The sequence below is a fragment of the Lutjanus erythropterus genome, chromosome 23, assembly GCF_056507025.1.
Source record: "Lutjanus erythropterus isolate fLutEry1 chromosome 23, fLutEry1.hap2, whole genome shotgun sequence".
Lineage (NCBI taxonomy): Eukaryota > Metazoa > Chordata > Actinopteri > Lutjaniformes > Lutjanidae > Lutjanus > Lutjanus erythropterus.
In genome coordinates, this window is record NC_139339.1 from 21,397,994 (window position 1) to 21,410,892 (window position 12,899).

Sequence of the window (12,899 nt, forward strand, 5' to 3'; positions counted from 1 at the left end):
GAATGCAGCCACTAACTTTTTTTTTTACATTGCTCTTTTTCCATGGGGGGATTGACCTTACCACTGAAGATCAACAGATATAAAGTGCACTGAAATTTTTTTAGACATTGTCTAACCTCTCACTGAGGTCCCTGAATAAACTGTCCAAATACTGCAGGTCAGCAGAGTTAACTGCCACAGGAGCAGTGTTTACCCATCTTATCTGATCGCTTCATATTTACACCAAAACACTGCAGTCGAGCAGAGCACACACACACACACACACACACACACACACACACACACACACACACACACACACACGTGAGAGTCAAAGTGAGAGGACAGAAAGAAAGAAAAAGCCAAACACTGTAGATAAAAAGACTTTGCCCAGGAGTTTGAATACTGAACTCTTCAACAGGTAAGTCATCTATTCTTTCTCAGAAGAAGCCTGGTTACAGATTTTCAGTTATACTTTGACTCTACCTACAGAGGTGATGTAAATCATTGTTCAGCAGGCTGGCACTGAGCCTGTACACGTAGTAGAAAAAGAGAGGTCTGATGGAGTCTTTGTCTCCTGGCTGAGGAGCAGAGCTAAAGAATAACTCAGGTCAGGAGACAGCGGCGTTTAATCGGCAGCGAGTGAGGGGCGTGAACCTTTGTTCACCTCACTGGTTTGCTGAGCTTATCTGTTGACTGAGATAGTGGGTTCCTGTGGATGTTGCCTTTGGTTATAGTCCAGAATTGTGTATCCTCTTGTGTCTAACTGCTGTTAATGTGTAGGGTTTTTCAACTGGGAACATTTCATGAAGCGGCAATCAGAGTTTCCAGATTTATCTTGCCAGATATGTTTTGGAAACAAAACCGCTATCTGGATTATTTTGTTTCAAATCAAGAAATGTTGACTTTAAAACAGCAAAACATCAAACAATCTCAGTGGCTAGATTGAATCAAACTCAAACTCTCAAATTTTGAAATAGAGTATACAAAGTTGTGTTGACTGATAATTGACCTATAATAAAATTTGTTGGGATAATTTACTTTTCTTGTTTAGATAAACTTGAATCTTTGAGTTGTAGAACCCCCCCCCCCCCAAACAAAACAAAACAAAACAAAAAAACAATGTATTTCGAAAATTGTATTTGTATTGTAAATTGTATTTTTTTTATTGTGCTCAAATTTTATTTGTGTTCCTACCTCTCTTTGTGGATGTCCTGCTCAGCTATGTATCAACAGGTGGTCCAGGCCCAGCCGGAGAGCAGGGTTCAGGAGGCAGGTCAGTGGAGTACTGGCCTGTGTGAATGCTACAAAGACGTGGGAGACTGTAAGTGTCCAAACATGAATCAATTATTCAGTGTGATACAACATGACTGTTATAAATGATGAACCTTTATGATAAACTGTAATGTTTGTGTGTATGTGTGTGTGTGTGTGTGTGTGTGTGTGTGTGTGTGTGTTTGCAGGCTGCTTTGCCCTGTGCTGCCTCCCACTGTTTACCTGTAAGGTGACCAGTGCGGTGGGTGCGTGTCCTTGCCTGCCTCTGCTGGACTGTATTGGCTGTGTACCGCCGGCCTCTCTCGCCATGAGGGCGTCTGTCAGGGAACGATACGGCATTCAGGTAACAGCACAGAATCCACCTTTACAAGAGAAAAGTACTTCATTAGATTCTGTTAAATTGCCAGCTAACACTGGACACAGGACTGAAGGCAGGCCTCTGTTCATTCCTATGAGAGCTGCTCTGTGGAGCATGAAGTGACTTCTGCATATGATCTTCTGCTTATGCACTGTGCAGCCCATAGAGCAAGTGCAAAAGAGAATTCTACCAGTGCCCAACTAACTTTTGGTTTAGATATCTGCTAACCTGAACGTGTATAAAATGATTTAAAGATCCTGTAAAGCAATAATATGTGTTTTGGTTTTTCACACCAAACTTGAATGATTAAACATCAGTAAGTTTATAAAATTAGGCCTCAAAATTATGAAAAAAATAAGCAATTATCTCTGCTCTGACCTGAAACATGAACGCTCGGTCTAGCAGCTTGATTGGTCATGTACAGACATGTTTGAACCACCAGAGCCAGAGGACGGTGACAGGATGGTAATTTTTTCTTTCTGTGTCAGATTGTTGGAACTGAAGTGAGCCGAAGTGAACTGCTGGGTTGATTTAAACTGAGAGAGTCACTGAAGAAACATTAGGGATAGTGAAGGGTGAGGAGGCGGTGTCGTTTGTGTGCCAGTTCTTGTTGGGTGGACCACTGCTCCATCGTGACACAGAGCCATGTTTCAGGTCCACCCAAAAAGTCCTGAACACAGACACACAGTTCAATGGTTTTTCTAACGTTTATAATGTGTTAAGAAAAAAAACTCCTTTTTTCCTTTAATCAGACGGATAGTGAAACTAGTCATTTTGTGGGTGTTGGAAAATTCTCCTCTATTTTATAGTCACATCTTTCACAATGTAAGCATATGGGAAAAAGGCCTCAGTACATCGTTTGACGTGTCAAACTGGCTCCTCTTGAATTCTTGGAGAAAACCAACACAAGGACAGAAAGAACATCCCAGCTCCACAATGAAAGGCCCCGGGAAGAAAATAGCACAGATGCAATATAACATTTATAAGCATGTCTTCAATGGTGTATAACCATCTGAAAGTAAGATTTGTTGTGTATTTGTCACTTTAAAATGAGCTGTTTATATCTACAGAAGGCACGGGTCCTCACAAACAAACCAAAAACTGACTCTAGATACAGGTTTTGGTATTTTTCATAGCCTTCATAGGTTCAGCTACACAGGTGGTGAGGCAAGGTGTTTGCAATGTGCATGCTCAGTGCTAAATGCTACTAAATCCATTGGTCCTTTAAGTACAGCACTAATATATATCAAATAACAGAGAGGCTCCCAGCACATTGCGTTACTTTAGAGGACAACATGTCTTTGCAAAGTGCTGTGAACTGTTTTTACATTGTCTTTACAATAATTCCAATGGGAAACGTGAAAGCTGTCTACACTAACAGAATCACTGTGTTCGAACAAAACCATTGGTGTTATCTCATTTAAACAGGTGCTAAGTACTACACTGTAATTACAATGAGTGGTTCCACAGCTTTGACAGCTAACTAACATTTAAAAGCTGCCTTGACAGCTTTGGCCACTTAACTTAATCATTGTTTTTCATTGTTGTGACAGAAGAAGTCGAGTGACTACGATTGTTTTCCTGAGAAGTTCTGAGTAGCGGTGGGAGTGTGAGAGTTAAATCTGTGATGGAATTCTTTCAGTCAAGTGCAGTGGCCCCTGTAGTTGTGATTCTGTGATAAACACCGGGCTGAACAATGCAGTTGATTGCTTTCACTGGCACCACACTGTGTCCCCAGCTCAATTACACAGAGCTGCTGGAGCTTTGAATAATTATGATTAGTGCTGAGGAGATGGAGACATTTCCGTGATGAAACACAATAACAGCACACAGGGGAAATAGCTGCAACATCGAGTAGATGTGCCTAATGACACTGGTTATTACTTGAGCAATGCAAATAATGTTCTGAGTCTATGTAGTGACACCAGATAAACCTTAGATATATGTGACGGATGCAGTTGAATCAGGGCACGTTTACTAAATTACTAAATCTGCACTAGAGCCATAAATAACCTAATGAATAAGCAACAAACTGCTAGTGGCTTAAAGGTAAAAGAAAGGGACAAACTTAACCCCTGGGTTTTATGATGCGTCTCTTCTTTCTTTCATTCCAGTTGATTAAAACAGTCTGTCAGTAGCTGGCAGGCAGTCCCTTTTTTTCCGTTCTGTGCTTATGTCCATTTTTCATCGTCTATTTTTATTTGGCTATATTGCTCCCTTAATTCGGCCAACAAGTTTTTCTCAAAGGAGGACAAATCAGAGCTTCTCTGTCGAGCCGTCATGAGTGGAATACCTAACTTTTTATCTAGAGGCATGTTAAGATTTTAGCAAGTTAGCCAACAATGGAACATTTTGTTTCTGTTTTTCCTAGCTACCAAACAATATAATGTTTGGTTAATTTTTTAGCCAGCAAACAAACCATGTAGCATTTTGTAACTTTTTAGCAAGCTAGCAAACAGTGTAACATTTTGTTAACTTTTAAACTAGCTAAGAAACAGTGTAACAACAACACAACAACAGCACACAAGGGAATTAGCTGCAACATGACACTGTTTCAGTGAGTTCACTGAGTCTGTACTGTATAGTGACACCAGAATTAACCATAGATATATGCTGAGGATACAATGAAATCAGGACATGTTTATTAAATTAATAAATCTGCACTAGAACCATAAATAACTTAATGAATAAGCAGCGAACTGCTAGTGCCTTTAAGACACAACAAGCTGCTCAGGCTGCCCACCCACTGCTTCACTGTTTGTCTACACTGAACACTCGTACACTTGCCTGCATGACCACAAATTTCAACAGATCTCCATCACTGATCAGTGCACAGAATCAATAGAAAACAGATGTTCCACATGTAAACAGTACATGCCGGGGCCAAGCTGAGAGTTTGAGGTTGCATGAGCCACACTTGTTTCTGGGACAGTGAAGAGAAGGAGAGATAAGGCAGGAGGTGGGAGTGGTTGGAGGCCAGGCAGGCAGGAGCTGGAACGCTGCCATCGGAGAGAAGGAGGTGGTTGGTAATGTTGGCTTCTCCGGAGGTGGAGTGGGCCGTGGATCGCTGTCAATACTGCCGAGCATGAGCAGGGAAGGTGCCAGAAGTTCTTATGAAAGCAAGTCCCAGCATGTAGGCTGTTTGTAAAGCAAGACAATTAGGTGGAAGGAGACAATGCTGTAACAGCGTGTATCTAGAGAATAAAACTGTAGAACAAGACAGAGTGGTTCGGCCATTTCGGTATGCATTAAAAGTTCTGTGTTCTGTCTGTGTATATAGTGCATTTTCTTTTCTTCATGTCCTGAAACTCATAGTATTTTTAGGAATGACAGTGTTGGTCGTTCTGTCTACCACTTTGTTCCAGACTGAAATATCTCAACAAATATCAGATGGATTGAAATGAAAACTTTTACGCACACTTACGGTGCCCAGCCGATGAATCCTACCATCAACACTGACAGATGGGAAATGTGAAAGCATCATACCAGACTTAAAATGACTGTATTTTGAAGAAAATTATCATACACAATTCATAACCAAGAGGACAAATGTGTGATTTAAGACATCACAGTCTGCTGCTGCTTGTGCTGGCAGCAGGACTTGCTGCATTCAGGAACGCACCATTAAGTCCCACTTTGATGCACGGCCACAAATACGACTCGGAACATTACTAAAGTAAAATATCTTATTAAAGGAAGCATATCAAATAAAAAAAATACATCTAGACAAGACATCTAGACTACTGTTCAGTTTGTTGTGTCTTTCCTCTGTGCTGTTGATGTGAGTTTTTAACTGGAAGGCAGCAGTTGTGCGACTTGTGGGATGCAGCACATACAGGTTACCCTTACTAATACTAAGTGTCGCAAAATGATCAGGCTTTCGTACAGTATAGGACTCATGGCATTATTGACTGTACACTGTGCAATAGGTACTATTATCGTACAAATCCAATAATTATCGCAACACTCCGAACTATTATCCAAATCATTCCCTTCCTTTTCCTCAAGAGACTCCTCAACCCCCTCGACTCACCAGTGGGTCGGGGCCAACGCGTTGGGATTTAGTGGTCTAGTAGAATAGCTTTGATCTAGTTCAGTCTCAGTCTTCATAACTTACTTACTTCATAACTTTGCCCTTTGTTAAATCACTTTTTACCATGTTGTATTTATGCTTTAACTGATTGCTTTTTTCTTTGCTTATTTTCATCTTTGTATATTGTAACAGAATGACTGTCATCTATCAGGGCATCTTAACAAGAAACACTAAATAAACCAAATAATCATTCCAACATATCCATCCAAACTTATGGTTTAGATGATACATTTTTGTCTGTTTATGTTTGTTATGGTGCATGGAAACTTTAAATCAGAAAATAATGATGTAATGCTGTTCGGGCCGGAGTGATAATTTTAGTTGTTAATGTCACCCTCCCACGTTGTATTCACAGGAGAGCCAGAGCAGGAGAGAGAAAGTGTGGCACTGAGCAGATCCCAGTGTGTACATCTGAGGGTGTTCGTTGTTTGTGCTCTCATGAGGCTGATCAGCAGCACTTATAATACAGTTGTATCAGATTCATAAAGTTGCATTCAGATCCTCAGACCTGTAAAGACGCCTGTGGGTGGAGAGATTATTTTACTGTTTATGACACCTCCAACATCAACCCATAGCAAGGTTGTATAGTTGTAATACTGTACAAGAGCTGATACTAATGAGAGTATTTGTCATGTTTCATGAACATCCTGTTGGTAAAGTTCACAAAAAATATTTTGAATAATCCAGACTTTAAAGTGTAGTTCAGGTCTTTTGAAGTGGGGGTGTTTGAGGTGCTTATCCATAGTCAGCGGTTGGCACACCCCCAGTTTGAAGGAGCAAATACTGGTGTAGGAAGCTAAGCAATGTACTACTGTGAACAGCGTGAGCAGCAAAATATCAGAAAGCTTTTTACAACTGGAAACTGAATTGATCTCCTTGCCATCAGACTTCTTTGCCAAAAATGGTAATTTTACCTGACAGACCACGGAAGTTCCCAATCGACCACAGCCTTTCATTTGAGACTGAACTTAATCTGAATTTACCATCTAAAATACTGTAGTCACACAATAACACAGGCTGAAGAACAAATTAAGGCAACAGTAGACCAGCAAATCCCATGTTTTGTGGGGTAAAATGACTGATCTTGTGACAGGAGTCTGGCTGCTTTGGAGAAAGTGATATATACATCATGTGACAGTGGCCTCCTGACTGAAAAGGCTGTTTGATGACAAGCTAAAGTAGTGAAAATATTTAAATTATTGCTAACACTTAAACTGATAGTTCTCCTGCTGCTTCTCCGAACTGGGTGTGTGTCAACCAAGTGCCTCAAAATCCCTTTAAGGCTGATTGTCTTTTGGGAAATTGATCTCAAGAAAGAATAATCTGATTTGACAACAGTGAAGCTAGAAGTAATAGTCAGTAATCAACACTGACAGAAAAGGATCATGTGGCTGTAAGTAACAGTGCTGATTCAGTATTATGAAGGAGAGATCACATGCTCAGGCTGCACATGGAACAACGAGGATCAGCCTTCTTTCTGTTTGTTACAAACCGGCTCAATGAATGCAACAACAAGAAGGGGGAGGCCACACAAGGGGTTAAAGAAAAAACAAGATTAATTTATTAACTTAAACTACCACAGAATGTAACACAACCCAAAAAGCCACTAGGTCGATGCCAGCTGGAGGAAGGGAGAGAGACAGAGTGAGCCGAGGGCCCAGCTTTTAAGCCCAGAGGCCCAGGTGAGCTCAATCAGCTGATTACCCTCCCATGTCAGCCAATGAGGAGCCTCTCCATTAGCACCTGGAGACAAGAGGGGGGGGGGAGGGGAGAAAGGGCAGACAGGAGGGAAAAACAAGCGCCTTTCCTGACTGGCACGTAACACCCCCACCCATAAGTCCAAACAAAGTTTGGAACTACGTTATACAGCTAACCTCCTCCTCTCAGACTCTATTGATTTATCAAACCTCACCCACCAACATTTCCATCTTGACATTACTGACAGGCGCTTTATCCTGGTTGCTGTTGCTAAGAGCAAAGACTTGGCTGCAAGAAGCTCACTGTCCTCAGAGGGAGGATATTTACTGAAACAGTAGAGCAGGATTATTACTGTTACACTGACAAACCATTGTACCACTGTTCATTTCTTGATTATTGGCATATTTAAGGAACAAACAATGTTGGATTTTTGAGCCCTTTGCCAGTATGATAATAGGAAGTAAAACAATTCCAATATCAATATTGATATTCTTTGTACAGAATGTAGTACACAGGATATAGAATATATACATAAACACACATTTTTTACAATTATCGCTCCAAAGTGGTTAACACTTGTGTCAAATATATATAATGGAGGCAGGATATTTTAAAGTTCAAGAAAAAAAATATCAGGATACTGAAACAAACTAAACTTGCACAGGTGTTTTTAATCATTATAAATAACTATAAATAAAAAACATAACTACAGCAAGATATAAGTATATATCAGTATATATTTTTAAAGGATCAACTATACAACAAATGATCCTTAAAGGTAACAAATGAAAACAAACTGCATCATGCTGTATTAAAAGACAATATGTGTCCTGATAAAGATAGACTGATATAGACGTGAGAGGCCAATATCGGGCTGATAATATCGGTCAACCTTTATATTGGTCGGGCTCTAATATTTACCTTGTTTGGTAGTGTGCGTGTTATACGTTTGTCTTAATTTAACAAAAAGGAATGTGGTAAAACTATGACTTTATATAATTTTAAATAGAGAAAAATATATGTATGTATTAAACATCGATCAGATATACATATAACGCTTCCCAAGTTGATAATTAAAAACAATAAAAAAAAGAGAGAAAAAGTTTCCATATAACTGCATATTGGACAACATACACGCTGATACCATTAAAGACCGATATAACTCTGACAGGCCAAAACTGGGCCAAAAATATTGGTCAACTATTACATTAGTCGGACCCTGTTAGTTTGCTTTTCTGCATGTTGCATGAGTTTGTCTTATATTTTGCGAAAAGAGGTGGTTAAACTGAAAAATTGATAGATTTTGATAAAACACATTCATCTGTTTGAGTTGAGTGACTTCCTGCCTTACTGGCTGCCAGACTCCATTAATATATTGCATAATTTAACCGTTACAAACCTCTGCTCCTTCTAAAGTATTATTAATGATTTCTTATGACTGATAAACAGACACTAACTCATTCAGCAAACATTCAGCATTAATGGTTTTCTGGACCAGAGTGGAAGAAGAAGACAGTAATCTAAGTTATCATGTTCCCTTATTATTTAGTACAGTAAATATCTTACAGATTTATCCTGTAACAACAAAGACAGTGAGTATAAGCTCATAACAAAGTACAACAGGCAAATGGAACACAGACCTGCTGCATTGTATATATCAGTAAAAATGTCTTTTTTTTTGCACCTAAATGCAAATGTTCACCTTTTGTTCGAGCCTCCCACCTGCATTCAGGCCTCTTTGTGTGTCTTACAGGGGAGCGTGTGGAGCGACTGCCTGTATGGATGCTGCTGCTACCTGCTATCTTGGCTCCAGATCTCCAGGGAGCTGAAGAGAAGAGCAGCATCCCACGCCTCCTCCTCCTCCTCGGCCAGATACACTGCGCTGACCTCCCTGCAGGGGGCGCACTTGGTCTAGACACACACACACACACACACACACACACACACACACACACACACAGCACCGCTTTCTCCTGCAGGCCTCCACTGCCGCCGGGCCTCCAGGGTACAGGAGTTGATTTAATCACACTTCCTCCGGTCTGCAGCCGCTCCCTGTTACCTCAGAGAATTCAGTAGGGACACAATGTGTCCCACTGAGAGGAAAGTTAAGTTTGTCCAAAGATCAAGTCAAAGAAGTGTGATAACAGTCAGTGCATGCTATTTTGAGTAAACAATTAGTGCATTATGTTACATTCTTTTATTTATTCTCTTATTTTACTTGAGTACAATTTTGGGGTACTGCTACTTTGCTTTTTCAATGTTAAGTTACTTCATACTTCATCCACTACATTTCAGAGGAAAACATTGTATTTTTGACTCCACTACATTTGTCTGACAAATGAGAATTTTTATGCTGAAATTATAGATTAAACTTGTGATTCTCTACGTTTTTGCCTCATGATACCTCACAATAAAGAAGTGTTGGTTTCATTTGTTGTGTTTCAGAGGACAGGAGTTGTAACTGTTTAGGGTCAAAATTGTAAAAGAAAAAAAAAAGACATTTGCAAAGCAGATCATCTCATGGCCCCACAAATTTGTTTTGAGACCCCTTGGAGGGGGTGTAACCCCAGGTTGACAACCACTGGAACAAACTACCCAATTGTATCCAAAGTAGGAAAATGACCAGCTACCTAATATAAATTTGTAGAATGAGTACTTTTACTTTTTTATATTTTAGTGAAAGGACCAATGTGTAGGATTCAGTGGCATCTAGTGATGAGCTTGCAGATTGCAACCACTTTGTCTCACTCTCGCCCACCAAGCTTGTAGGAGAATTCACGTTTCTAGAGCCAGTGTTTGGCAGTGCAGTGCAACATGGTGGCCTCCATGAAACAGAATCCACTCCCTCTGTAGATAAAATGTCTCATTCTAAGGTAACAAGAACAATTCTTATTTTCAGGTGATTATACACTAATGAAAACATACCTATGAATATTATATTCCATATCTGAGTAAAAGATCTGAATATTTCTTCCACTTAAACTTCAGCAAAGTAACTTTAAGTCAAGTCACTTCAGTTGGGATACGGTGGCATGAGGCACAAGTGTACCTAAGAATAGCTCTGATCAACCAACAAATAATGTGACTTATATTTTGATCTTCCACTCATGCTTGCATTTGACTGTAACTTTGAAATCCTGGACATTGTCTTATTCAGCTGCTGTCAAAAACAATAAGTGTGATTTCCAGTGTGTTACCACAGACCAACAAATAGTTCAACATTCTGCAGGACACCAAGATAAGCCACGGTGTGGATATGTTGGAGAAATCTGAACAAAGACAAATGTGCTCAGAGCTGATAGCAAAGACACAGATTCTGCCTAGAGTATTTTATCTCCAAAATCAGCAAGATATTGGTGGATTCACTCATCCAACCCGTTGAGAAGGCTGTGACCGACTGTCATTGAATCTGTAAAGGAATCTCTTATGTATGAACTCAAAAACCTGATTGAGAAACTTGTGCGACATGTGCAGGAGACTTTAGACTAACAGAAGCAGTACAGTACAGAACTGTCTTTTGGTGTACCGGAAAATAATTGAGAAAACAATAATAAGATTATTACTGATATTTTTAAGCATAATCTCAACATAGAGGGGCAGCTCTCTGAAAATGCTATCGCCTTGGAGCAAAACCCAACAGCCAAACCAAGTGAAATTATCATCCGGTTTGCTCAGTACAAAGTCAGGGAGGTTTTCAAAGTGGAGAAAAGGCTCAAAGGATCTATACCAAAGATGCACAGGAGAATCCAGCGGCTAAGAGTGAAACTGCTGGATGATCTGTGAAAAAAAACCCTGAAGGAATAAGGATAAACAAGAACGGACACAGTTAATCATTTCAAGCTACTTCAGCTTAAAAATGTAAGTTCTCTCTGCTGCCTTACAAACGTGAGTTGACTGAACAAGTTGTCTTATGCTTTTTGAAAATGTAAAACTAACTGAATTAAGTTAGTTTACATAAAGTTGTTAAGATATTACATTTTTGAGTCAAAATGAAAATCTTACATTTTGAAATAAACTCAAAAAAGTTTTGCCAACCTGTAATCTTTTGTTGAGAAAATTTACTTTTCTTAAAATAAACTTGAATCCGTGAGTTTTAGTTTTTAAAGTGTCAGTCACTTGACACTCACTGTCACACTTTTTATGGCCATTGACGATATAAGCTGTAGTGGAAATGATGAAGTATTTGAACAGCATTGTTTTATCAGTGTGAAGCTAAATTGTAAGTGTGTAACATTTCCAGCTAAAATAGTTTAGGTGGAGGTGGATGGGCAAAGGACAGGGATTTTATTGGAACTGAAACACACAAAAAACAGATTAATGATGATAAGAATTTTGAAATCCTAAATGGAAAAGCAGCATTCACTTATCTGACATTGTACATTTTCTTTTCCTCAAAAGTAAAATTGTAACTTGAACTGGCAATACAGCTTGCTGGAAAGATGTACAATTCCTAAAACGAAACTTTTCTTTTAACTCAACATCAATTTCTGACTTTACTTTCATCTGGAAGGTTAATCCTCTTGGAGAAAGAGAAGGAAGGAAGTAACTCGCTTGATTGTTGGCAGACATGTTTAGATCTAACCAAAGAGGAACTTTGCAACTGATTTTTTGGCACTGATTTTTGGTGGTCAAAGTGCCAAAAACAATACCTTTGAAAAACTCAACAGTAAAGTCTTTTTCCAGAAATATTGACCCGGTTACTCAAGATAATGCACAGGCCTTGTTGCGAACAGTTTAAAGCAGAAACAAACTAGTTCTGGCAGATTTTACCGTAGGAAGATAATAGTCTGTACATGAAACTGGTCACAGCAGGTTCTGTGGATTATCTTGATTGATGGTGTTGAATCTTTCAACTGTATCTTTTTTTTATGCTTGGAAACCACAAGCTGAGTGCCTTTAATTCCCATCATATTGGCTCACTTTTCAAAGGTGGCGCCCTCATACTGGCAGAATGTGGAACTTTTGGAAACTGCCAGCGCCTTCAGAAACTGCCAGACTTTGAACCTGCTAAGAAAACAGAACTTGAACAGCGAGGATCAGCTCCAGGTTCCCCTGCTGTGAATACGACATGTAGAAATATGTTCAAAACACAGATTTTTACACTCTTTTAGCCACTAAAGCGTGCCATACTGTGGTAGTGGAAACAATTATTAGTTTAAGATTATTAAAAATCTAAAAAAAAAACAAGTCCACCAGGATGGAAATCAAGAGTTTGTATAGAAAAACACAAGCACCCCTTGATTTTCTAGATAGCCTCAGGAAGCAGCAAGAAATGCTTTACAGAATCATGCCTTATTAAATTAATCTGCAGCTGGGCTTTTGTGTGGGTGGTTGACATGAGGCGATCTATCACTCTGACAAAAAATCTTTTTTCAAGTGCTGAGTTTTAAATCTTATCATGCTTTTAAAGGCGTATTTAGAGGACATCAAGATAGGAAGCAGATATCTTAAATGCTGACTTTGTGTCTGGTTGTGTTTTTAAAATGAACATGAGCT

General features: G+C 39.4%; 1 protein-coding gene across 1 annotated transcript; it reads left to right on the plus strand.

Annotated features, from left to right (window-relative positions):
• The first annotated feature begins 276 nt into the window (after positions 1-276).
• Positions 277-9,886, plus strand: LOC146306112 (placenta-specific gene 8 protein-like). The gene is made up of 4 exons (XM_084712500.1): positions 277-400; positions 1,202-1,303; positions 1,443-1,597; positions 9,157-9,886. The coding sequence occupies exons 2-4, from the start codon at positions 1,204-1,206 to the stop codon at positions 9,316-9,318; spliced, it is 417 nt and encodes a 138-aa protein (XP_084568626.1). The 5' UTR covers positions 277-400; positions 1,202-1,203; the 3' UTR covers positions 9,319-9,886.
• Positions 9,887-12,899: the final 3,013 nt, after the last annotated feature.